The sequence below is a fragment of the Suncus etruscus genome, chromosome 15, assembly GCF_024139225.1.
Source record: "Suncus etruscus isolate mSunEtr1 chromosome 15, mSunEtr1.pri.cur, whole genome shotgun sequence".
Taxonomy (NCBI): domain Eukaryota; kingdom Metazoa; phylum Chordata; class Mammalia; order Eulipotyphla; family Soricidae; genus Suncus; species Suncus etruscus.
The window spans coordinates 79,379,999-79,403,580 of record NC_064862.1 but is presented as its reverse complement, the minus strand read 5'-3'; the positions used below and the strand labels follow the sequence as shown (position 1 = coordinate 79,403,580).

Here is a 23,582-nt window from a genome sequence, read left to right as displayed (position 1 = left end):
ACATACACATTACAGACGCGCACATCTTCGAATGCAAACACACACACACACACACACACACACACACACACGCACGCACACATACTGCCCCTATGCATGCCCTGCTCTGAGCATAAAAACACACACGAACACTCACATATACGCACACATACACACACACTCCCCCTGAGTGTGCCCTGCCCTGTTACTCCCCCCATGCTGTGTGCTGTGTCTGTGCCCACCTGCACTCAGTGGCCCTCACTTCAGGGACCTGGAAAAGCTGTGTCCCTCACCCTCATTGGCTCCCAGTGTTTTTCATCAGAGAGGCCTGAGTCTTACTAAGCCTGGATTGGGGGCCAGAGAGATAGCACAGCAGCAGGGCATTTGCCTTGCACGCAGCTGACCCAGGACAGATGATGGTTCCAATCCCAGCATCCCATATGGTCCCCTCATGTTGCCTGCCAGGAGAGATTTCTGTGCGGAGTCAGGAGTAACCCCTGAGCACCACCGGGTGTGACCAAGAAAACCAGAAAGAAAAAACAACCTAGGGTCTGTTGCTTCCCTTCCTCCATGGACCCCCCAGAGCTGCCCCCTGGAACCCAGGCTTCCTTGGTTGAAGGGGGGTGGGGGAAGTTGGAGGGGAAGTGGGGTTGGAGGGGTCTGGGCAGGGGCAGGGGCAGGGACTCTGACGCCCTCAGCTGGTGAGCCAAGGGAAGAGCATCCTCCCTCGTTCCCAGAGAGGACACAGGGCCCAGGGGCCAGCCCAGGAGCTGCATCTCTGCCTCAGAGGCTGAGCCAGACTCCAGCAGCACCAAGAAGCCAGGGGAGAGACAGTGCTGCCTCCTTCAGAAGCAGAGCCAGGCTCCGGCCACCCAAAAGATGATGGCCCGAGTCCCCTCAGCCCTGCTGGGCCCTGTGGTGGTGAGAAATCTCAGGGTGAGAAGGATGCCCAGGAGTGGTGCTTCCTGGAGGAGGGAACTCAGTCCCTTTAGCCCCTGTGAAGTGACCTGCCACCGGGTGGGCACACATATTCCTGTGGACGGTGCGGTTAGCTCAGACCCTCCCAGTGTGAGTCACACAGACAGGCCTGTTCACCTTTGGACAGCCCCAGAGGGCCCAGGTAAAGGGTCTTCGATCTTCTGCCCACAGCCCCTCAGGCCCAGGGAGCGGCCCCCAGGAGCCACACACACAGAACTGGAGCTCAACACACACACTCCGGCACTGGGCGGGAGATGCCATCACCTGCATCCAGTCCAGCTCTGCCCACAGGCACTGCCCAGAGGTGAGGGGTGAAAGCTCTGGATACACCTGAATCCAACATATACCTGAACCCCCAGATACATCTGATCTCCCAGTACATCTGAATCCCCAGAAATACCTGAACACCTGATACACCTGAACCCCCTGATACACTTGGGGTAATGTTGGAAGGGGCACCCCGAGTGCTGGGTGATGCAGACGATGCCCAGGGCCCCAAACATGCCACATGCCACATGCTGGTTCCACCATCCCATTCACCTTCAGTCCCTTTTTAGCTTCACACCTGCCTCTGTTTTCCTAACTGCACCATTAAGGGGGCTTCTGAGATCACACAGACACCGTCCTGGTCTCACTCAGAGCTGAGGCCCCTGCTCTGACATCTCACAATTGGTCCAGGCCAGGGTGGGAGCTCACAGTACCCCTTGTCCCCCCACCCCAACCCAGGCAGGAGACCCGGGCACCGACAGGGCCACTGTCCGGCCCATGCTGCGCTCTGCCTGCTAGGCCCGTGGCATGCAGAATGGCTGTGCTTGTCCATTCTGTGGCCCTCTGGCACACAGGCGCCTTTCTTCACCCACCAGGGTGGGACCCGCTCCCTTGGCGGGAGGGCGCAGCCCCGCAGGCCGGGAGCTCTTCTTGCTGGTCAATGACTCGTTATCCCGACACCATGACACTGGACACAGACACAGCACAGCGTGGGCCCAGCGAGCTGCCAGCTCATAGCGCGGGGCCAGCCCCACACTTGCCTGGCCCCCTCCTGTCTCCTTGTCCCACCACGGGTGGCCTGTCTGTGCTATCAGGGACCAGGGACCAGGTGGACCAGCTCAGCTGTGCCAGGGAGTAGGGCTGAAAAGGGGGGCAGGGAGACTGGGAACCTCTGTGTCTGGTCTCAGAGGGTCTGAGTGGAGTAGCAGCTCAGTCCCTGGTCTCCTAAGGGACTAGCAAAGATTCCTAAATCCCCCAGTACTGTATGAAGCTCTCTCCCTCTTCCTCTTTTTCCCTCTCTCCCTCTTTCTCCTTTTCTCTTTTTTTCCCTCTCTTCCTCTTTGTCACCCCTTCTCCCTCTCCCTCTTTCTCTCTCTCTCTTTCTCTCTGTCCCTCCATGCCCCTCCTCTCAGATCTGGGGCTCTAGGTCAGTGGCTAGTAGCTCCCCACCAAAGTAGCCCTAGAGTGGAGCCCAAGGTGGACTTAGACAGAGTCCAGTTGAATCCAAACAACAGGCTGCCCAGGGCACTTCTGCTGAATGTGAGGGCTGGGGAAGCAGTCAGGGTCCTAAGGCTGGGGACCTGGCCTCTAGGCTGAGCTTGAGACCTTTCAGCTGCCCCTTTCCTCCTGGACACAGCAACAAGGCTCTGGAGACCCCATGCCCAGTGTCAGGACACACCAACACTTGCTGTGACCCCAGGGGTCAGGAAGTATCCAGCAAAACTGGCCCCACAGCTGCCCAAAACTGCCAGGAGTGTCTGATGGCACCCTGGTGGGTGACCAGGGACCCTGGAAGTCAGCAATACCACCGATATCCAACACACACCCCAACCTCTGTGGCTGCCTCCGCCAAGCAGAGGCTACACCAGGTCGATGTCCACCCACGCTGGGCCTGAGTAAGCGGCTGGAAACCTCATCTCCCCTGCAGCCAGTCGCAGACAGATGCCCTGGCTCGGGTCTGGAACCTTCTCTCAGGGCCTGGCTTCCGGGACAGGACTGGGCAAGGTGCCCCCGGTTGTGGGGTCAACCTGGGTCACTCTGCCTCCCTGTGGCTGGGGGCACCGCTACACCAACCAGCCCCCCAACAGGTTCTGCTGTGGGTCAGCCACGGGCCGGCTTCAGGGTACCCTCGGGATGAGGAGTCAGACAGGCGAGTCCTAAAAACAATGTCTCAGAATGGCCCCTCAAGTGGACAGACATGGTCGGGGGCTGAGCAGAGCTCCCATCAGGACGCCTTGGACATGGAGCACGTGGTTGCTCGCCCACAGCCATGGGGACCCAGTGGGTCCAGGTAATTCAGAAGGGGCCATGTGTCTCTCATCAGCCATCCCCCCCCCACCTGTGTGGGTGTTGAAGGAGGTTACAGGGCAGGTGAGAGAGGGCAGAGCAGGTGAGGGTAGTCACAGGCAGGTGAGGGAGGTCAGGATAGGTAAGGGAGGCCACAGGGCAGGTGAAGAAAATCACAGGCAGGTGAGGGAGGGGACAGGAAAGTGAGGGCAGTGGAGGTTCAGGATGTGGTCTGTACTGCTCCTGTCTCCTCACGATGAAGCAGCTGTGGGTGGCCTCAGCTGCTCCAGTTCACAGGCAGAGACGTTCCCCTGGGTGTGGGCAGAGGCAGGAAAGAGCCTGGTGCTGTGGGCAGTGCCAGGTGTAGAGGTGAGGCTGGGCCTCAGGTCAGGGTTAGGGGTGAGTGACAGGAAACCACTGCAGGGTAGTGGTGGGGAACAGAAACTGGCTGCAGGGGTGAGGGATAAGTCCGGGCCCTGGCTGCATCCCTGCTCTTCCCCTCAGGTGGGCAAGATCTATATCTGGCCTTGCAGGAACTGTGATCCCTGAAATTCCCATGACTTCTGAGTCCCAAGAGTTGGTGCTGAATCTGACCTCAGCCCTATGCCCAGAGGAAATAGGGTCCACTTCTCCCCCAGCAGGTTTGGGCTCTGGCCTGAGTCAGTGAGACCCTCCCCTTCATCAGAGCCTGTCTAGACTTAAAGGACAGCACAGGACTGAGCACTTGCCTTGCACACAGCCAACCTTGGTCAGATCCTAGCACCCCATATAGTCCCTTGAGCCCCACCCAGAGTGATTCCTGAATCCCCAGGAGTGATCCCTGAGCACTACTGGATGTGTCTTCCCCCAAAGGCACTTGGAAACTCACTGTCCCCTGGATACCTGTGGGACCCATAGTCCCCAACCCTCATTCAGCCAAACAGTTTCTCTCAGGGCCTCCCATGCACTGTGCCAGGAAGGTTCTGCCCACCCCAAGCCCCTAGGGTGCCAGCCTCAGAGTGGGGTGTGGTGTCCCTGCAGCAGTCACAGCAGGGTCAGTCTCTTTTTTTGTTTTTGTTTTTGTTTTTGTTTTTGAGTCACACCTGGCAACACTTAGAATTACTCCTGGCTCTACACTCAGAAATCGCTCCTGGCAGTCTCCGGGGACCATATGGGATGCCGGGATTCAAACCACCGTCCTTCTGCATGCAAGGCAAATACCTTACCTCTATGCTATCTCTCTGGCCCAGCGGGGTCAGTCTTGCCTGCCAAAGCCGCCTTATGGACAAGAATCACCCCCTCCCCGCTGTGTCCCTCTGCGTGCCAAGACAGAAGCAAAGGGGGAAGGAACCCTGGAGGTAGCACTGGGCTGGGCCAGGAGACAGGCAGTTTGGGCCCCAAGTTCCCTACCGGCCTGTCAGGGGTCCCAAACTGAGCAAACCAAACAGGATTCAGTGCAGGGCCCAGCGCTCCTCTTGTGCACAGGACAGAGTGCTCATTATGAGGTCACCTGCACAGATGTCCCCCACTCTAAGACCAGAGCCCAGGCCCCACAACCTCGGAATCTGGGGACATGGTGGTCTGTTCTGAGGTGGGGTTCAGAACAAACCATGAACCATGATCGTAAAACGACCTCATTCAGAAAATGTCTATCCCAGGGCTGGAGGGACATCACATTGGGGAGGGCGTTTGCCTTGCACATGGCCCACCTGGGTTGGATTCCCAGCATCCCATATGGTCTCCCCCAAGCCTGCCAGGAATAATTCTAAGTGCAGAACCAGGAGTAACGCCTATGCACCACCGGGTGTGCCCCCCCCCACCCAAATGAACAAAACAAAACATATAAAGGAAACACTGGTCCCTCAAAAGGTTGGAGAGTCCAGATCCTGGGCCCTACTGACCACCTCCAGAGAAGCCAGGGTCAGACGGGCAGAGCCCGCCGCAGACGCGCCCGGAAGCTCCCGGAAGGCTCAGCTTGGCCTCCGCCCCCACCAGCTCTATAAATAAGGGGCAGCTGGACGGGTGAGGCCGGGGTGACTCACCATCACCCCATCACCCCGGCTGCCTGAATTCAGCAGGGACCCAATGGGCCGCCTCTATCCACAGCATCCCCGCGCCCTCTGGCGGCCAAGCAAGGGGGTACTGTACAGGAGGGCTGTGGGCACTGCACCGCTCCTGGACGCTTGGGGAGAGGGAAGCGGGGTTCATGGCTCTCAGCAGCAGATCCCAAAGGAGGCTCGGAGCACCCTGGACTGCCCAATTCAGCTCGGGGACAAACAACGTGACCCCAAACACCTGGACAGGACACTCAGACAGGCTGCGGGCAGGACAGACGCGGGGGCAGATGGACTCAGAACCTCAGCCCTGCCTACCGCCTCTAGGTGCCCCTTCCGGCCCCACCCGTCCCTACTCCGACCCCACTCTCAGGTCCCCACCCAGACTCCCTACAGATCCCTAGACGCCCTCCTAACCATCCTCTCCAGGGCCTCTTCCCTGGCCCCCTCTTCAGACCCGATTCCCAGACCTCTGCACCCCATCCCAGACCCCCTCCCTTTCTCCCTCCCCACCCTATCTCTAGTCCCCTCTTCCTGGCCCCTCCTGGGCCCAACTCCACAGTCCCCCTATGAGTCAGTCTTCTTGCTTTTTAAATTTTTCTTGTTTTGACGAGGGTTTGGGCCACACCTGGTGATGCTCGGGGTTACTCCTGGCTCTGTGCTTAGAAATCACTCCTAGTAGGTCTCAGAGGGACCATCTGGGATGCCTGGAACGGAACCCGGTTCAGCTGCCTGCAAAGCAAACACTCTGCTGTGCTTTTAGCTCCAGTCCCAAGGGACCCTCCTCCAAAGCACCACTATAAACATGTGGTGAACATGTGGTGACCTCCCATCTCCTTCCACCAGGTGACAAGGCCTCTGTGGCCTTGCAGGGCAGCAAGGACATGGGGATTCATTCTCATCACTGTCACCATTATCATCTTCATCATCGTCAATACTTTTATCATCATCATTGTCACTATCCTCATCATGGTCGCCATCCTCATCTCCATCAATGCTGTTGCAAATCAGCCCTTGATGGGGTTGACTGATGGAGGGATGAAGGATAAGGTCTTTCTCCTCCATCTCAGAGCACGCGTCTGTCACCCCGTTCAGCCGGTGGTTCTGAGGTGAATGCTGTGGGTATTAAGCTAACAGGCAGTCAGGCTTCAGAAGATATCAGCTTTATTCGGTGGACATGGCTAAAGCCAAAAGCTCCAGAATCAGCCCTTGAAAAAAGCCCCATGCCTTCCCCAGACCCTTGCTTTTATACATCAGAATCAGGAACCACCCTAGGGTGGGAGCAGAATGCCAGGTCACACCCTAGGGTAGGGCACAATCACTGATCAGGGTAGGATCAGTAACATAATATTCCCATGGAAATGTTTACATACACAACAAATGCCACCATTTTCTCTATAATCATTCACATCACTGTCACCATACCATTGGTGGGTGGTGGGTGCATAGTTGTGTGGATGGATGGTTGATGGACAGATGGATGGATGGATGGATGGATGGATGGATGGATGGATGGATGGATGGATAATGGGTGAGTATATGGGTATGTGGATGGATGGATGGATGGATAATGGGTGAGTAGATGGGTATGTGGATGGATGGATGGATATGTGGGTGAATGGATGGGGTGTGGGGTTGATGAATAGGTGAATGGGTATATGAGTGAATGGATGGTTTGGATGGATGGATGGATGGATGGATGGATGGATGGATGGATGGATGGATGGATGGATGGATAAAAGGATAAGCTGATGATTGCTACAAGCTGAAGAATGGCTGGTGGTGAATGGATGAGTGGACAGAGGATAGAGAGGATGAATGGGTGGGTGAGAGTCTGTGGTGAATGGCCAAGTGATTCTGCTGATGTCACCCAACACCCAGATGCAGCCCTGAGTCAGAGGACTCTGTGTCCAGTCAAGAAGCGTTTTTCACTATAAGAAAAGGTCCAGGGTGGGAGGGGCATACGGGGGAGGCGAATGTGCCCAGTGGCACCCCAGGGTTAAGAGCTGTATTTCAGGCTCGGCAGCTGGCAGTGCCGGCTTGTTCTCCCTCAGCTGCTGCCGGGACTCAAAGTGCATCTTTGTTTGCACGACTCAGCAACTGTTGCTTTTTCTGAAGGATGAGAGGGAAGCAGCTGTCAGCGCACAGGAGGCAGCAGGGGAAAGGGCTCTTGAAACAAGAGGCAGCCCAAGGGTATTCCCTGGCACGGGGCACCATCCCAGCCACGTCCTGGAGCATGTTAGGGGAGAGAGAGTGGGACTCGTGCCAGGAGCTTGTGGCATTGGCTGCAGCTGGAGGGGGCTGACGTGGTGTCGAGTCACTGGCAGGATCAGCATCCTGTATCACAGCCCTGAGGACCAGCAGGGTGTGTGTGCGGGGTCCTGGCATGTATGGGATCCTGGCTCGGCCCACAGCAGGAGGATGCTGAGCAGGAGACGGAACCTGCTGCTCTGGCACTGACTGAGTCTGGTTCACACCCCCCTGCAATGCTGAAGCATCCCAGGGTGGGGGCATATTGACCACATGGCCCCATTTTTTTATTTTTTTGGTTTTTGGGTCACACCCAGCAGCACTCAGGGGTTACTCGTGGCAGGCTTGGGGGACCATATGGGATGCCGGAATTCGAACCACCATCCTTCTGCAGCGAGGCAGCCTTACCTCCATGCTATGTCTCCGGCTCGTGACCCCATTTTCACTGAGAATTCCCCATGGGTTTTGAGGACCGCCCCTAAGCAACCAGAGTGCCTTCTAGTCAGAAAAGAAACATGGACACACATGCACAACACACATGAGGTACTCAAGACAGTAAGTTCATGCAAACATAGACATATAACAGATAACACATAACAGACTCCACACATAACACACAACATACACTGTACTATATACATGCATCACATCATGCCCAACCTGTCAGCTCCTTCCCTGGTGCTCCCTGATCCTCCCCTACACACCCCCACAGAGCCTTTTGACAGAAAGTTCTCTAGGTGGAACCAGAGCGATGGCACAGAGGAAGGCATTTGTCTTGCACGTGGCTGACCTGGGTTTAATCCCTAGCATCCCATAGGGTCCCCCGAGCACTGCCAGGAGTGACTCCTGAACACAGAGCTAAGAGTAACTAACCTTTGGGCACCACCAGGTGTGGCCCACAGACTAAAAAATAAAGTTCTCGGGGCCGGGAAGGTGGCGCTAGAGGTAAGGTGTCTGCCTTACAAGCGCTAGCCAAGGAACGGACCGCGGTTCGATCCCCCGGCATCCCATATGGTCCCCCCAAGCCAGGGGCGATTTCTGAGCACATAGCCAGGAGTAACCCCTGAGCGTCAAACGGGTGTGGCCCAAAAAACCAAAAAAAAAAATAAATAAATAAAATAAAAAAATAAAGTTCTCGGGCCCATGCTATAGCATAGTAGGATAGAACTTTTACCTTGCACCCTGAGCTCCACTGAGTGTGGCCCACAGAGCAAAAAAGAAAAAAAGATTTCTCAGTGCAGCTACTCTGGTACCTGCTGTGTCCTGGCCCACCCTGCAAGGCTCTGAATACCAAATCTGGCCCCAAGTAGTGCAACTCCCAAGTGAAAGGCCCGGCTGGCTGGTCTATTCTCCAGGGAAGAGCCTCAAACAGTCCTGGCCCAGCCCCTCCGTCCTGGAATGAGCACCAAGAACAGACAGAGGCCAGAAATAGAGGCCCAACATAAGGCCGTGTCTGCTAGGGAGAGGCTCAGCTTAGATGCAGTTGTGCAGGGAATCCCATGGGTACAGGGAAGGGGAGAAGAGGAAGATAAACTGAATTCCTATGTTCTCAAGTCAAGTCAGAATGAAATTCTCATTCAATCTAGGGCTTAATCATTATAGTAGACAAGGCAGGAAGGTTCTAGAAAAGATTTTCCACACAACCACTGACCATAGAGACTGCGGGAGTTACTGGAACAAAGTGAGGATGCACCTGGACAGCCTGGTCAAGGAAGAGGGTCCTCCAGCCTCTCCTCAGCCTGGTCCTTCCATCCTCCCCTGCCAGGTCCCACCCAGGGCAAGGGGCTCCCCCCACAAGGTCCACCCTGGAATGATATGGCCCAGCCAGGGTGCTCACTTGGCACATGAGCCAGGAGGGGACGGTGTCCCAGATCCCTGAATGCTGTGTTCATATGCGTATGCAGACTCTTGCACTCATACACAAGTGCATGCTCCCATTCTGGTGGTCACAGATGACTCCCAATCTCACTGCCCCCAGGTGTGTGGGCTAGTATTGTCTCCCAGGGTCCCTGGAAGGGGAAGCGTGTGGAGTGACAGTCCATGGTGCGTCCCATGGAGACAGCCCTCAGCCACTGCCTGCTAAGCCACTCAGCCTTAGTTTCCCACCTAGAGGAAGAGCCCCACATTGCTCATCCCTTCCACCTCCTGCCTGTGGGGATTCCTCAAACACCGTGTGCTATTTTTAGTGCCCAGGCTCAGCAGGACTCAGTCCCCATCTGGGGAATGTGGCCAAGGGACACAAGGGGTACAGGGGGAAGCTCAGATCCATAGCTCATCTCGGTGCTCTGTGTGGGGAAGCTCCCACCTCAGAAAGGATCATACTCAGACCTCAGCAGGCCAGGCTCATCACTGAAGAGCACTAGGAGAGTGGGTTCCAGCCAACTCACCCTCCCAGGGCTCTGAAGTGTCACATTCTCTAGGAGACTAGTTAAGGTTTGATTCCCACCAAGCTCCCAGACAGGAAAGGCAGTTCCCATTCTCCTGTGCAATTAAGTCAGCGGTAACAGTTCCAGTTGTAGAGATCCGCAGGAAATAATTCACACAGTAAAAAGGTACAAGAATGGGTTCAGGAAATCCAGTGCTAAAGCAAGGAATTCAAACCACCAAAGCTTTCTGCTCAAGTGCAGCTCAGTGGAAGAAGACCAAGAATGAACCCCTGCCTTCCTCAGATCCCTACTTTTGTTGACAAGAAACAGATCCCACCCTAGGGTGAGAGCAGAATACCAAGTAAGGAATAATCCAATATACTATCACCAGGTTCCACCGTAGGGTGGAGTACAATTATTGATTAGGGTAGAATCAGTAACCCAACAGGACTCAATACCTACCAAGCCCATGTTCAGATGTCCACGGCTGCAGACAGTGACCCCAGTCAGCAGTGCTGGACTGGCCCGTTACAAGGGAGGTCACCATGCCTTGTCCACACAGGGAGAGAGGTAGGTACATCAACAGCAACCCAATTATGTGGTGAACAAAGCAGTCAGCACCTATCCCAGTACTGAGTCTCTCCAGCACCATCTCTGTACCAAATCCTGTCTGACCAGCACCCACTCCTTTACTGACCCCAGGTCAGCCAGCACACTCTGTTCTGAGTCCTGAGTCCCATCCAGCCAGCACCCTATTGTGTATTGATCTCTGTTCTGCCAGCGCCCTGTGGCTCTGCAGCAAGCTGGCCCTGGAGATTCACTCCGGGTGTAAGAACAGCAGTGAGCCCTTGGCAGGTGCATATGAACAACCTGCAGTGTGTCCAAAGGCCATGCATGCTGCTGCCACAACGGAGTCAAGGGCTTGGGTCAGTGGCCTAGCAGACTCACACTCAGCCCCTACATTCCTGTTCCCGATGGCCACATGGTGGGAACTGTCTGGTCCCCTCCAGATAGGAAACAGCCGCTGGAGCATCTGTCTCCAGCAGTCTCCAGAAGAGCCCCAATAGCAGCCCCAGACGGAGGGAAGGGAGTGGGCAGCGTGACCTGGGGGGACTGCTGTAAGTGGGCATGTGACGTATGCAGTGTGCATATATCATGTACATGTGTGAGAATTGCATTGTGTGCGTGTGTGTGTGAACCATGAAGGGTCAGCAGCAGCCTTTCCCCTCTCAGCGCAAATCCCAGAGTTGACCCTAACAGCGACCTTTTCGGTGCCCACAACAAGACAAGACCCTTTCTGAGGATTTCAGAGTTCCCTGATTTCAGAGTTCCCTGACTTCTCAAGCTGTGTTTATTCAGTTACTGCATAGACAAGCCGCAGTATCTCAGGGCTTGTTGGGTGGGTGGTGCCAAATGCAGGGAGGGGGGTGGATTCGCACCTCCCTGTCCTGCATCCCTGCGTGGTATTTTTTGTTTGTTTGTTTGTTTAGTTTTGTTTTGTCTTGATTTCTTTGGGTCACACCCGGCAGCGCTCAGGGTTTTCTCCTAGCTCTGTGCTCAGAAATCGCCCCTGGCAGGCTCAGGGGACCATATAGGATGCCGGGATTCGAACCACCCTCCTTCTGCATGCAAGGCAAACATCCTACCTCCTCTGGCCCCTTATTTATTTATTTATTCATTTATTCATTTATTCATTCATTTATTTATTTATTTATTTATTTATTTATTTATTTATTTTAGCTTTTTGGCCACACCCGGCAGTTGCCAGGGCTTACTCCTGCCTCTGTGCTCAGAAATCGCTCCTGGCAGGCACGGGAGACCATCTGGGATGTCGGGATTCGAACCACCATCAGTCCAGGATCGGCTGCTTGCAAGGTAAACGCCCTACCGCGGTGCTATCTCTCCTCCCACCCTGCGTGTCTGGTCCCACATCCCACCCTGTTTCCACTCCCCGCCTCTCGCCCCGCCCCTTTGGTCCTGTCCCCGCCTCGGGGCTGCCAATAAAGTTGCGTCCGCGCGCGCAGGCGCGCGGGCGCAGAGCGGACCGGAAGTTGGGCCGTAATCCGCGCCGCGCCGTCGTGAAAGCGCCGGTTGCCCAGACAACGGGCGACGCGGGCAAGATGGCGGCGCAGATGGAGGCGCAGGCGGCGGCGGTTCCGGGCCCTGCCGAAGCGGCGGAGCTGAGCCGCGCGTTGAGCCGCCTGCTGCCCGGACTGGACGCCGAGAGCAAGCTGGGCCGGCGGCGCGCGCTCGAGGCCCTGCAGGACGCCCTGGAGGCGGTGGGACCCGAGCCCGACTCGGCCGCCTTCCAAAACCTCTGGGCGCGCCTGCTGCTGCCGCGCCTGCTGCGCTGCCTGGCCGACCCCTCCGACGGCTGCCGGGCGCTGGCCGCGCACCTGCTGGACCTGGGCCTGCGCCGCGCCGCGCGGCCCCACGACGCCCTGGCGCGTTTATTGCCCGCGCTGGCCGCACGCCTGGCCGGGCCCGAGCCGCGCCGCCCGCCGCCCGAGCCATGCGAGGAGCTGCGCCTGGAGCTCGTGCAGCTGCTCGGCCTGGCGGTGCGGCTGGGCGGCGCGGGGTTCGCGCCCCACCTGGACGACGCCGTGCGCGCGCTCCGCTGTTCCCTGCTCGACCCCTTCGCCGCCGTGCGCCGCCAGAGCTGCCAGTGCGCCGCCGAGCTCGCGCGCGCCACTCCAGGTGGGTGGGCGCCGACACCCGGACGCGAGTCTTCGTGTCCCCCGAGCCCCACGCGCAGCCCCGCACTCCTAGACCCCTGCCACATACCCTGAGACCACCCACTGTGGCTCAGACCCCATCCGCACTTCACACCCTCCTCCATCCCTATGCATCCCCGTGCCCTGAGACCTCCCGATCCCTGTGCATTCCTGCACCCCAATACCTGTGTGTGTGCCTTCTGCATCCCAGTTCCCTGAGATCCCACACACGTGTCCTTGGTCCTTGAGACACCCCGCACAGAGTACCCAGACAGGTGGCAGCCAATGCTCCTGTGTATTGATCTCAGCCAGGAGGCCCCGTGGTTTGATCTTGTGAGCCACCACAGGCAGGCACAGAACCGGACTCTGCAGAGGCCAGGGCAGGGTCACCCTTTCCTATAGCCCAGCCACCAGGTGCTCCCCAGCGCTTGATATGCTCATATGCAGCTGGAGGGCCTGGCGCTGCACCAATGGGGCAGGTGGCATGGCAGCAGTGACATGGTCCCTCTCTGTCCACAGAGCACTTCCACATGCAGTCGGAATCCCTGGTGCAGCCACTCCTGCAGACCATCTCCCACCAGCACTGGAAGGTGCGGGCAGCAGCCATTGAAGCCACTGGTGTCGTCATCCGCTACGGCAACGCCAAATCCCTGGATGATGTGATTCCCCATTTTGCACAGCGTCTGTTTGATGATGTGCCGCAGGTGAGGACTCTGGTGTCACTGACCTCCTGATGTCCCTGAGCTCCTGGGAACCCGGCCCGCCATAGCCTGACCTGGGGACATGGGCTCTGTTCCTGCAGGTGCGCCAGGCTGTGACGTCAGTGGTGGGGGACTTGTTGCTACATCTGCGGGACCGTTACTCCTTCTTTCATAAGCTCATCCCACTCCTGCTCAGTAGCCTCAGTGACCCTGTGCCCACAGTCATGTGAGTGCATGCAGCCCCATTCCCTGGGAGCCAGATCCCATTTCTGGGTACTTAGACCGCCTGCCTCTAGATACAAACCTGCCCCTTGAATAGCCTGGCCCTGCCCACTAGGTACTCAGGCTTTGCCCTCAGATAACCAGGCCCCACCCAGGACAATAAGATCCACACCTCTGAGAGCTCAGACCCTAACCCCTAGGCAGCCAAGTTCCACCCACTGGACAACCAGTTCCTGACCCTTAATAGCCAGACCCTGCCCCCACCCCACCCCACCCCCGGGCTCTTAGACTCCTCCTCCATATAGTTATAACCTCACTTAGACCTGTACCATGGACAGCCAGGACCCACTCCCTAGGTACTCCCACTTCACCCCAGGCACTCAGATGATGCCCCTAGACATTCAGATCATGTCCCCTAGGTATGAGACTCTGACCATACCCCCTGGAGAGCCAGGCTCTACCCCTGAGTACCTGGTCAGCCCCAGGATCTCCCACTGTGTGGACACCTCCAGGTTCTCTGCTTCTGAGATCCTCTGACCCTTGCACACACCTGCCGTGTTTGATGTCTCAGGGACAGGGGAGTTCTGGACAATTTTCTCCTGGCTCCAGCATCTCTCTCACCACAGGTGTGAGGCTGCCAACCTCTGGAGGCAGGTGGGTCTGCAGTGGCAGCAAGAGAATGAGAATGACCTTAAGGACAAGCTGGACTTCCCCTCAGCCCCACCAGCCCACCACCCCTCCCTTGGTGAGTGTAATTTCCCCCCCTGACAGTTGGGGGCACCCCAAGTCTTTGGGAACAGAGCTAGTTTGCTGGGATCAGAGGTTCGGGAGGAGAAGGTGATGGTGGAAGGAGCCTTGCCCAGGCACCTGGTCCCCTTGAGTCTGTGTATACCAATTCTGTGTGTTTCGGGTCAATGTGGGCTGAGTTTGTGCATGCAGCTGTGTATGCCAGCCCATGAGTGTGCCTGTAATATAACATGCTCCGTGTCTCAACTGCGTCTCATCGTTGCCTCTTTCCACCCCAGACACCCGCCCTAACTTGGGGTGCCGGGAGCTGGTGATCAGAAACCTGTCCAAGATCCTGCCAGCTGTGTGCCACGACCTTGGGGACTGGGTGGTGAGCACCCGGGTGAAATCAGCACAGCTTCTTACGCAGCTGCTGCTTCATGCTGAGGACCATGCCACGCAGCACCTGGGGTCACTGCTGCGCACCCTGCAGAGTGCCTGTACCGATGAGGATCCTGCTGTAGTCAGTAGTGTGAGTGCCTGTTGGAATGGCATGGGTAGTGGTCATGTGTCCCGGTCAGGCGTGGGCCGGGGACTCGGGCATTGGTCAGGAGTGTGGGGATAGGGCAGCAATAGCAAAGCAGGTGGCATTTCTCTACAGAGCATGCGCTGCGCTGAGCTGCTGGGCACGTTCGTCAGCCCCGAGGTGATCCTGAAGCTGCTGCTGCCACTACTGAGGAAGTCGCCCTCAGCCGCAGGGCTGATGGTCCTGGCCGCGGTCGTGCGCGGCTGCCCCGGGGAGACACTGCAACCCCACGTGCAGGACATCGCCACCGAGCTGGCCCGGGACCATGACTGCCACGGGACTCAGGACGTATGTGTTGGGGAGGTGATGGGTCTCGAGGAATGGGGGGTAGCGTCTCAGCCCTGGTGTCAGGTGCCAGGGAGGCTACTGTGTGAGGGCGTGGGTATGTGAGAACATGCTTGTGAGTGTGAACATGTAACTAAGTGTGTTAGTATGTATGTGCAGTGATTGAATGTGTGAATATGTATGTGTGCAATAGTGTGCATATGTGTGAACATGCACGTGACGGTGTTTGCATGTGAACATATGTGAGAGTGATTGGGTGTATATGAACGTATTTATGAGTGTGACCGAATGGTTATGTGTGTAAGTCTAAGACTCTGCCATATGGGTGTATGGATATGTGTGTGATACTATGATTGTAAACATTTATGTGTGAGTACAATTGTCTTACCTGTGTATGAGCGTGTGATTGAACGAGTGTGAGACATATGAGCTATGAACATGCGTGTGTGAGACTGTGAGTCAGAATGTGAGAATCTTGAGTGAACGCACATGGGAGAGTTTAACATGTGTGAGTGTGAGACTATGAGTTTGTGTAAAATAAGTTATACATTGTGAAATCAGCCCACACATCGTCTCTCATCCCTCAGCCAGTTGGGTCTAATGAAGGTAGGGTAGTGGCAAAATATTACTAGACCAAGCCAGTCAGGATAGTCATGGAGTCAATGGCTTCTCTCTCATGGTGTGTCCCAGAGTGCCAGGCCAAGCTGACCTTTCTTTTTTTCATTTTGGTTTGGTTTTGGTTTTTGGGCCACACTCAGTGACGCTCAGGGGTTACTCTGGTCTGTGCTCAGACATTGCTCCTGGCTCAAGGGACCATATGGGATACTGGGGATCGAATCCACATTTATTCTGGGTCAGAGGCGTGTAAAGCAAATGCCCTATTGCTGTGCTAGCACAACCACTGCGCTATCACTCCGGCCCCCAAAAACTGACCTTTCGGGGCCAGAGCGGTGGCACAAGCAGTAGGGTGTTTGCCTTGCACGCGCTAACCTAGGAACGGAGCACGGTTCCATCCCCTGGTGTCCTATATGATCCCCAATCCAGGAGTGATTTTTTTTTTTTTTTTTTTTTTGCTTTTTGGGCCACACCCGGTAACGCTCAGGGGTTACTCCTGGCTATGTGCTCAGAAGTTGCTCCTGGCTTGGGGGACCATATGGGACGCCGGGGGATCGAACCGTGGTTCGTCCAAGGCTAGCGCAGGCAAGGCAGGCACCTTATCTCTAGCGCCACCGCCCGGCCCCCCAGGAGTGATTTTTAAGCACATAGCCAGGAGTAACCCCTGAGCATCACCCGGTGTGGCCCAAGAAAAAGCAAAAAAAAAAAAAAAAAATCCTGACCTTTCTTTATTAACCCAGTACAAAATTCACATAGGGGGTGTTGGGGGAGGTCAAGTAATCCAGGTGGGCTTTTTTTTTTTTTTTTTTTTTGGTTTTTGGGCCACACCCTGTGACGCTCAGGGGTTACTCCTGGCTATGCGCTCAGAAGTCGCTCCTGGCTTGGGGGACCATATGGGACGCCGGGGGATCGAACCTCGGTCCGTCCGAGGCTAGCGCAGGCAAGGCAGGCACCTTACCTTTAGCGCCACCGCCCGGCCCCCCAGGTGGGCTTTTAAACATATCAAAGGGCTAGGTAAATGGCCTGAGAGATAGCACAGTGGTAGGACTAGCACAGCAGTAGCATTTGCCTTGCATATGGCTAATCCATGGTTCGATTCCCAGCATCCATATGGTCTCTGAGCCTGCCAGGAGATTTCTGAGTGCAGAGCCAGAAATAACCCCTGAGCCCCGCTGGGTGTGACCCAAACCCTCCCCCAAACAGGGCTAGGTATAAAGGAAAGAGGAAATTGGGGGGAACGCCTTGTTTTGGGTTAATAGCTAGGTGTCATCTTATTACTGTAAACATGTATGTATGAGAAAATGAGCGTGAAAGTGTGTGTTCCAACTTGTGTGAGTATGCTTGTGCATGAAGGTGTGAGCATGTGTAGGCATGCAAAACAAACACCCTCCCCCTCTGTGGTGTCATCACTATGGCCTGTGATGAACTTTATTTTGTCCTTACACTCAGTTGCTACACCAGGTGGTGCCCAGGGATCCCCACACGTAGAATGAGATAGGGTGGAGTGGGTCCTGGGTCTGATTTGTGCCCCCCCCTACCCCCCAGCGCCAGTATGGGGAGTGCCTGTTGCTCTGTGTCCAAGCACTACTACAGAAGAATCCCGAGGCCTGCCGGGAGTCTGGCCTGCTGCTGCTGCAGGTCCTAGTTACCATCACAGCCCTGTGGGGCCCCACTGGACTTGGGGACAAGGTAAGGCTCACCCTGTGGGTGACAGGAGGGTCCTTCCCCATCCCTTTGCTCTACAGTGATGCTGAGTTCTGCCGAGGGCCCCAAGTCTGCTGGGCTCTGGCTCCAAGGTGTGTCCACGGTGGCCCTTTGGGCTTCTTGGGGCTCCCCCACTCTCCCATCCCCCCTGTCTGTGACCCTGTGTCTTGGCCTTCCTGGGAGTTGTTGTTGCCCTCGTGTCAGTGGGTCCAGGGCTCAGATCAAGGACACACTATGACCACAGATACAGGAGACAGTGGCTCTGCTGGCCAGCGCAGAGGGCGTGGATGGTATCCGGGGCCTATACAAGAGGCACGTGGGCTCCCTGCTGCAGTGGCTGGCAGGCTCATGTCAGGACTGGACCATGCACTCGGCAGAGATCCTTCAGCTCAGCACAGTGCTTACCCAATCAGGTAAGGGGGGGCCCCTCCCCATCCAAGTACAGCGGGGCTCTATACCCGGCCATGCCCTGGCAGGGAGAGGCTTGCTGGCCTGCGAGGGGGCTGAGCATCAGAGGCACCCTACAGATTAGCAGCTCAAAAGGGGACAGGGCTGGGATGGGCCTGTGGAGTGGTGCAGAAGAAGGTAGCCTTTTGTCCTAAGGAGGTCCTGGGGATCGTCTCCGGGCACCTCTGCTAGGCCTCCACCTTCTGGGTAGGTACCAGCTTAGACCTTTGTCCTGTAAACCGTATTGCACCCAAATGCCTCACCCTTGGATTGGACTGTACCCACCTCTCATCCTTCCACACTGCTCCTCCCCTATATCATACCCTAACCCCACCCTGTACCCTCAGGTCTCTACCCTGAACCTGGAGGCCCCATTCTCACAGACAACCCTTTTGGCTGAACCTGGGGGTCTGGGGTCAGGACCCTGCGCTCAGAGCTCCCAAAGAGCTCCCCATTTCCAGGGCCCGCCCTCGGAGAGGTGCTCCCTCAGCTCACAGCTGTGCTCCGAGACTGCCTGCAGCCGGCCCGAGACCCACAGCTACGGCTGAAGCTGCTTGCCTTGCTAGGCCGCCTGCTACAGCATCCCGAGAACCTTGACTCCCAGGGGTGAGTGAGTCAGTGAGTTCCCTACTCTGTGGTGTGAGCCCCGCACAGCCATCTGTGCCTTCACAAAGTCCCCCACAGGCCTCCCCTGCACCACAGGGAGCCCCCCTGCCCCTAAAAAACCCCCACACTACACAGACCCCTACATAATCCCTACATGGGCCTCCCTACCCCCACACAGAGACCTGGCCCCTCCCCAGCACCCCACACAGATCGAGGCAAAGAGAGGCTATAATGAAGCTGTATTCTGAGTGAGGAAGTTCCGGGAACATTCTTACTAATGGGGCTCAATTAGATTTAAAAGCCTTTAGGTGCTGTTCAGGCGGCTCAAGTTCCCAGAACTTCCGCAGGGCCAAGAGTGTGGAAAGGCTGGAAAGACAAAAAGACAAAGGGATCCTGCGGCTCAAGTTCCCAGAACTTCCGCAGGGCCAAGAGTGTGGAAAGGCTGGAAAGACAAAAAGACAAAGGGATCCTGCCTGGCAGCCCTTCCCCAGAGCCTGGGGGGGAGGAACGGGGGCATCACCCCATGCATCTTGAGGCTCCACAGCCTCCTGGGGTCAGGTGGAGGTTCTGAGAAGGGGAGAGGGTACCCCCAAAGGTGGGGGATGAGACTGGAGCAGACAGCAGTCTGAGGAGGCCTGTGGGGTCTGAGACTGACCCCCAGGCTGCGACTGGGGAACTCTAGGGACCTCACCAGAGGGTGACTGGCTGGGTAGTGACTCTTCCAGGCCTCAGGGTATTGGGAGTGTCAGGTGTTGGGTTTTAGGGTTCTGGGTGTTGGGTTGATGTTAAGATATCTGGGTGCTGAGGTTTTGAATGTTGGGGTATTGGGCATGTTGAAGGGTCAGGTGTTGGGGTATTGGATTGTCAGTGTTGGGTTTTAGGGTTCTGGGTACTGGGATAGGTGTTAAAGTATCAGGGTGTTGGGGTATTGGATTTTAGAGTTCTGTGTATTTATTGGGGTGTCAGATTGTAGGTATCAGGATGTGAATGGGGTGTGAATTTAGGGTCCTGGATATTAGGGTATCAAGTTTTAGGTATCAGGGTGCAGGGTATCAGATGCTGAGGTATTGGATTTAGGTATTGGGGTGCAGGGGTATTGAATGTCAGGTGTTGGGATGTTGGATCTTAGGGTTCTGTGTGCTGAGGTGTTGGAGTGTCGGCTGCTGGGCAGATCCTGCCCCGAAGAGTTACTGCTGCTGCCTCTCTAGGAGGTGGATCCGGGCTTGGGCTATGCTTCCTGGTCCAAGGCTCTGGAGCACCCTCTGCTGGGAGCACACAGACAGACAGACAGACAAATATTTTCTCTTTTCTCACATCTCTCTCCCTCTCCCTCTCCCTCTCCCTCTCCCTCTCCCTCTCCTTTTCTCTCTCTCTCTATCTCTCTCTCTCTCTCTCTCTCTCTCTCTCTCCCTCTCCTCTTTCTCTTCTCTCTCTCACTCTCCTCTTTCTCTTCTCTCTCTCACTCTCACCCTCTGCTGGTTTTTGGGTCACACCGGCAGCACTCGGGTTACTCCTGGCTCTATGCTCGGACATCACTCCTGGCTGGCTCAGGGGACCATATGGGATGCCGGGATTCGAACCACCTTTCTTCTGCATGAAAGGCAAACGCCTTACCTCATGCTATCTCTCTGGCCCCCCTCACCCTCTGCTGGGAGCACACAGACAGACATTTCCTTCCTTCCTTCCTTCCTTCCTTCCTTCCTTCCTTCCTTCCTTCCTTCCTTCCTTCCTTCCTTCCTTCCTTCCTTCCTCCCTCCCTCCCTCCCTTCCTCCCTCCTTTCCTCTCCTCTCCTCTCCTCTCCTCTCCTCTCCTCTCCTCTCCTCTCCACTCCTCTCCTCTCCTCTTCTCTTTCCTTTCCTTTCCTTCCTCTCTTTCACATATTCTCTCTCTGTCTGTCTCTCTCTGTGTGTGTCTCTCACCCGCCCTGGTGACAAGAACCCTGGGGGTTCCCTGGTACCTGAATCTCCATGGGGCTGGAGCATTCTCACCTGCTCTTCCACCTCTTGCAGCCACTTTCACAGCCATGTGGACTCGATAGTCACTGAGATGCTGATCCCCAACCTGCAGTGGCATGCGGGGAGGACAGCTGCCGCCATCCGCACAGCAGCTGTAACCTGCGTGTGGGCACTCGTCAGCAGCCAGGCCTTGTCAGGGCCACAGGTAGGGCGGGGCTGGGTGTAGCCAGGAGATGGAACAGCTGGCTCAAGTGTGCTGGACAGTTGTCACAGTCCAGTGCCTTCTGCAGGACCCTGGTCCCCAGAACCCTGGTCCCCTCTCCAGGACTGTCATCCCTCTGGCCATCCCTCATTGCTGGGGATTTCCCTGCTGATGAAACTCCACCCCCTTCTCTAGTACCTGGTGCCTTGATGCACCTGAGCTCCCATCCATCTATCTGTCCATCCATCCACTAAAGGTCGAGTCTGCTGAGGCTGCGCTATTGCCTGCGGTGTTGGCCACCCTGGAGGAGGACTCGCCCACAGCCCGCCTGGCATCCTGCCGCATCGTCAGTCACTTTGTGCAAAACTTCAGGGATGATGAGCCTGACAAGCTCCTCAAGGTGTACCCTGGTAGGACCCATCACAGAGCTCTGGTTCCAGTGCTCATGTCTACTCCAGGGGGCAGAAGGGTAGGGGGATGGGGGATCCTGCCTGTGCCACACCATCTGTCTCCATGGGCACCATGGTCTGGCTGCTGGGAAGAGCCATGTACTGGGCGGTAGTGTCAGCTCTGACAGCACTTCACTGGCCTGTGCAAGGGTCAGGCTTTGACTCGGGCGGCTGGTATCCCCCCTACCTGCCTGCATAGCCCCATACCCACCTCTCGCCCCCAGAGCTGCTGAAACGCCTGGAGGACGTGTCCCAGGACGTGAGGCTGGCGGCCATCGAGGCCCTGAGTTCCTGGTTCCAGTGCTTGGGCAGCATAAGCAACCCAGGTCACCTGCAGAGCAGTGTTGAGTACTTGTACCAGGAGCTACTGGTGCACTTGGATGACCCCGATAGCATTGTCCAGGATGCAGTGCTTAGTGAGTCTGAGAGTGGGAAGGGGGACGCTGCACACTGGCATAGGATGGACATGCACTGACACGAGATGGAGCATATACATGAACTGATACCAGACATGACAAGTGTGTGCTGACACCTGACATAGGACAGGACACATATGTGCTGATACCTAACATAACTCATGTGTTGACACAGAATATTGGCACACATTGCACCAACACTGGGATGTGATACATACACTAACGTGGGGTGACACTAACCCAGGACAGGACATACATGCTAATAGACTGTAACCCATGTTACACAGCATAGCACACTGACATGGCTGACACAGATGCACTTGTTGATTTCTCACCCACAACTGAGATGGGGAGGGCGCTGTTGTGGTCTATGGTAGAAAGAGACAGCACAGCATGCATGTATGTATAGCATGCACATACATATGGCAATACAGTACACAGCTCATGTAACACAGTACATAATGGCTTATGTAACATTGTACGGTTGGTACAGACAGCATACAGCTCATGTACCACACAGAACATCTGGTACATGGCTCATAGCACACAGTACATATGATACACAGTTCATATAACACAGAAAGCACACACAGCATGCTGTGTCTATCATTGCGTGTCCCTGTGGTCTGACCAGCCCCAGTGTGTCTGGCTGCTGACAGTCCTTTCCTGTTCACAGAGGTCCTGAAGGGGGGCGGCACCCTCTTCCCCAAGCTCCTGGTGCAAGAGACTGAGGCCATTGTCCACAAGCACCGTGATCCTGGGCTCTGTGAACAGCTGCTACAACACCTGCACACTTTGCCACCCACAGCACCGGATTCTTTTCTGTGCCCACAGGATGTGGGCCCCTGAACCCCCCAGCACCCACCCACCAGGATGAAGAGCCACACCTGGGTCTTTATTCAGCATCATCCTGGAGCAGCATTCACCACTGTGGCTTCTGTTCTGTTTACTTCGTGCCATGGCCCAAGAGCTGCCAGAGTTCAGACCCGCTATGGCCAGTGGCTCTGTCTTAGTGGCTTTCAAAGCCAGCAGGATCGAAACAGTCCCTTTCTCTTGTAGGTTCTCTACAAAAACTTAGTGACCAGACCAAAATCAAAAAAGTACCTAACTTGAAACCTGAAAAAACTTCCCATTTAAAATGTCTCTGAACAGAAAACATTACATGGAGACATTCACAGTATTTTTAAAAATTAGTTCTTATTAACAGTGTTGGAAAGAGAATATTTAATTGAATATAGTTTTGAATTCTCTCTTGTAAGTAGCAGAAAAGTAAAATTTTATTTTATTCTCTATCACTTTCCGTATCACTTTACCCGAGTGCCTGTAAGCATCAGTTATGGGTGTGGGCTAAGCAGCCACAAGAGGCATGTGAGCATGGGGCCTAGTAGTGATGCTGGGCTAGAGTTTACCCAAAATTTCAGAGGGGCCACAGCACAGCGGGGAAAACATTTGCCTTGCCAGGGCCAACCCAAGTTCTATCCCTAACATCCCATATGGTCTCCTGAGCATGCCAGAAGTGATTCCTGAGTACAGAGCCGGGAATAACTCCTGAGCACCGCTGGGTATGACCCATAATCAAACCTACAAAAAGCTTCTCTTGGGACTCACATAGTATAGTGTCTGTGCTTCCTCTGTTTACTGGAGTGACTCCCAGGCTGAATCCTAGCAGTGCCCTTGGACAGTAGGTGGCGGGTGTGTTCAGCAAATGAGGCCCAACTCTCAGAGGGCTCTGGGGCCTGAGCCTGCATCCCAAGGCTAGTACTCCTGACCCTGAGGGCTCTCAGCTGTCCTCAGTTGGTCCTTCAACCACTGCTAGCATCTCCCACTTATTCCTGCTTAACACCCTGGACATCCCTGGGCACCTGTGAGAAGGGTGGGTCATCTGCACAGCCAGCATGGGGATCCCTGCCAGATGCCTCAGCCTCACAGCCTAACATCACCACAACCTCACAGTTTCATAGCCTCATAGCTCCACACCTTCATGCCCCGGTGAGAGAGAGAGAGAGAGAGAGAGAGTGTGTCTACATCTCAGGAGTACCTGTGGTCTTCACAGTCTGGACCTGGCCTACGTCA

General features: G+C 55.8%; 1 protein-coding gene across 1 annotated transcript; it reads left to right on the top strand.

Annotated features, from left to right (window-relative positions):
* The first annotated feature begins 11,997 nt into the window (after nucleotides 1–11,997).
* On the top strand, nucleotides 11,998–22,624 carry DNAAF5 (dynein axonemal assembly factor 5). The gene is made up of 13 exons (XM_049788578.1): nucleotides 11,998–12,577; nucleotides 13,114–13,298; nucleotides 13,397–13,521; nucleotides 14,144–14,262; nucleotides 14,543–14,775; nucleotides 14,905–15,117; nucleotides 17,275–17,418; nucleotides 17,678–17,846; nucleotides 18,342–18,486; nucleotides 20,497–20,647; nucleotides 20,901–21,054; nucleotides 21,318–21,509; nucleotides 22,186–22,624. Exons 1-13 carry the CDS (start codon nucleotides 12,001–12,003, stop codon nucleotides 22,356–22,358), a joined length of 2,580 nt encoding a protein of 859 aa, XP_049644535.1. The 5' UTR covers nucleotides 11,998–12,000; the 3' UTR covers nucleotides 22,359–22,624.
* Nucleotides 22,625–23,582: the final 958 nt, after the last annotated feature.

What these genes read in the sequence shown, in the direction of transcription:
- DNAAF5 (XM_049788578.1), top strand. Translation starts at nt 12,001, where the DNA reads ATGGCGGCGCAGATGGAGGCGCAGGCGGCGGCGGTTCCGGGCCCTGCC. An exon ending in CCACTGGACTTGGGGACAAG is followed by an intron (nt 17,419 to 17,677) that starts GTAAGGCTCACC and finishes CTATGACCACAG; the next exon opens with ATACAGGAGACAGTGGCTCT. An exon ending in GCTCCTCAAGGTGTACCCTG is followed by an intron (nt 21,055 to 21,317) that starts GTAGGACCCATC and finishes TCTCGCCCCCAG; the next exon opens with AGCTGCTGAAACGCCTGGAG.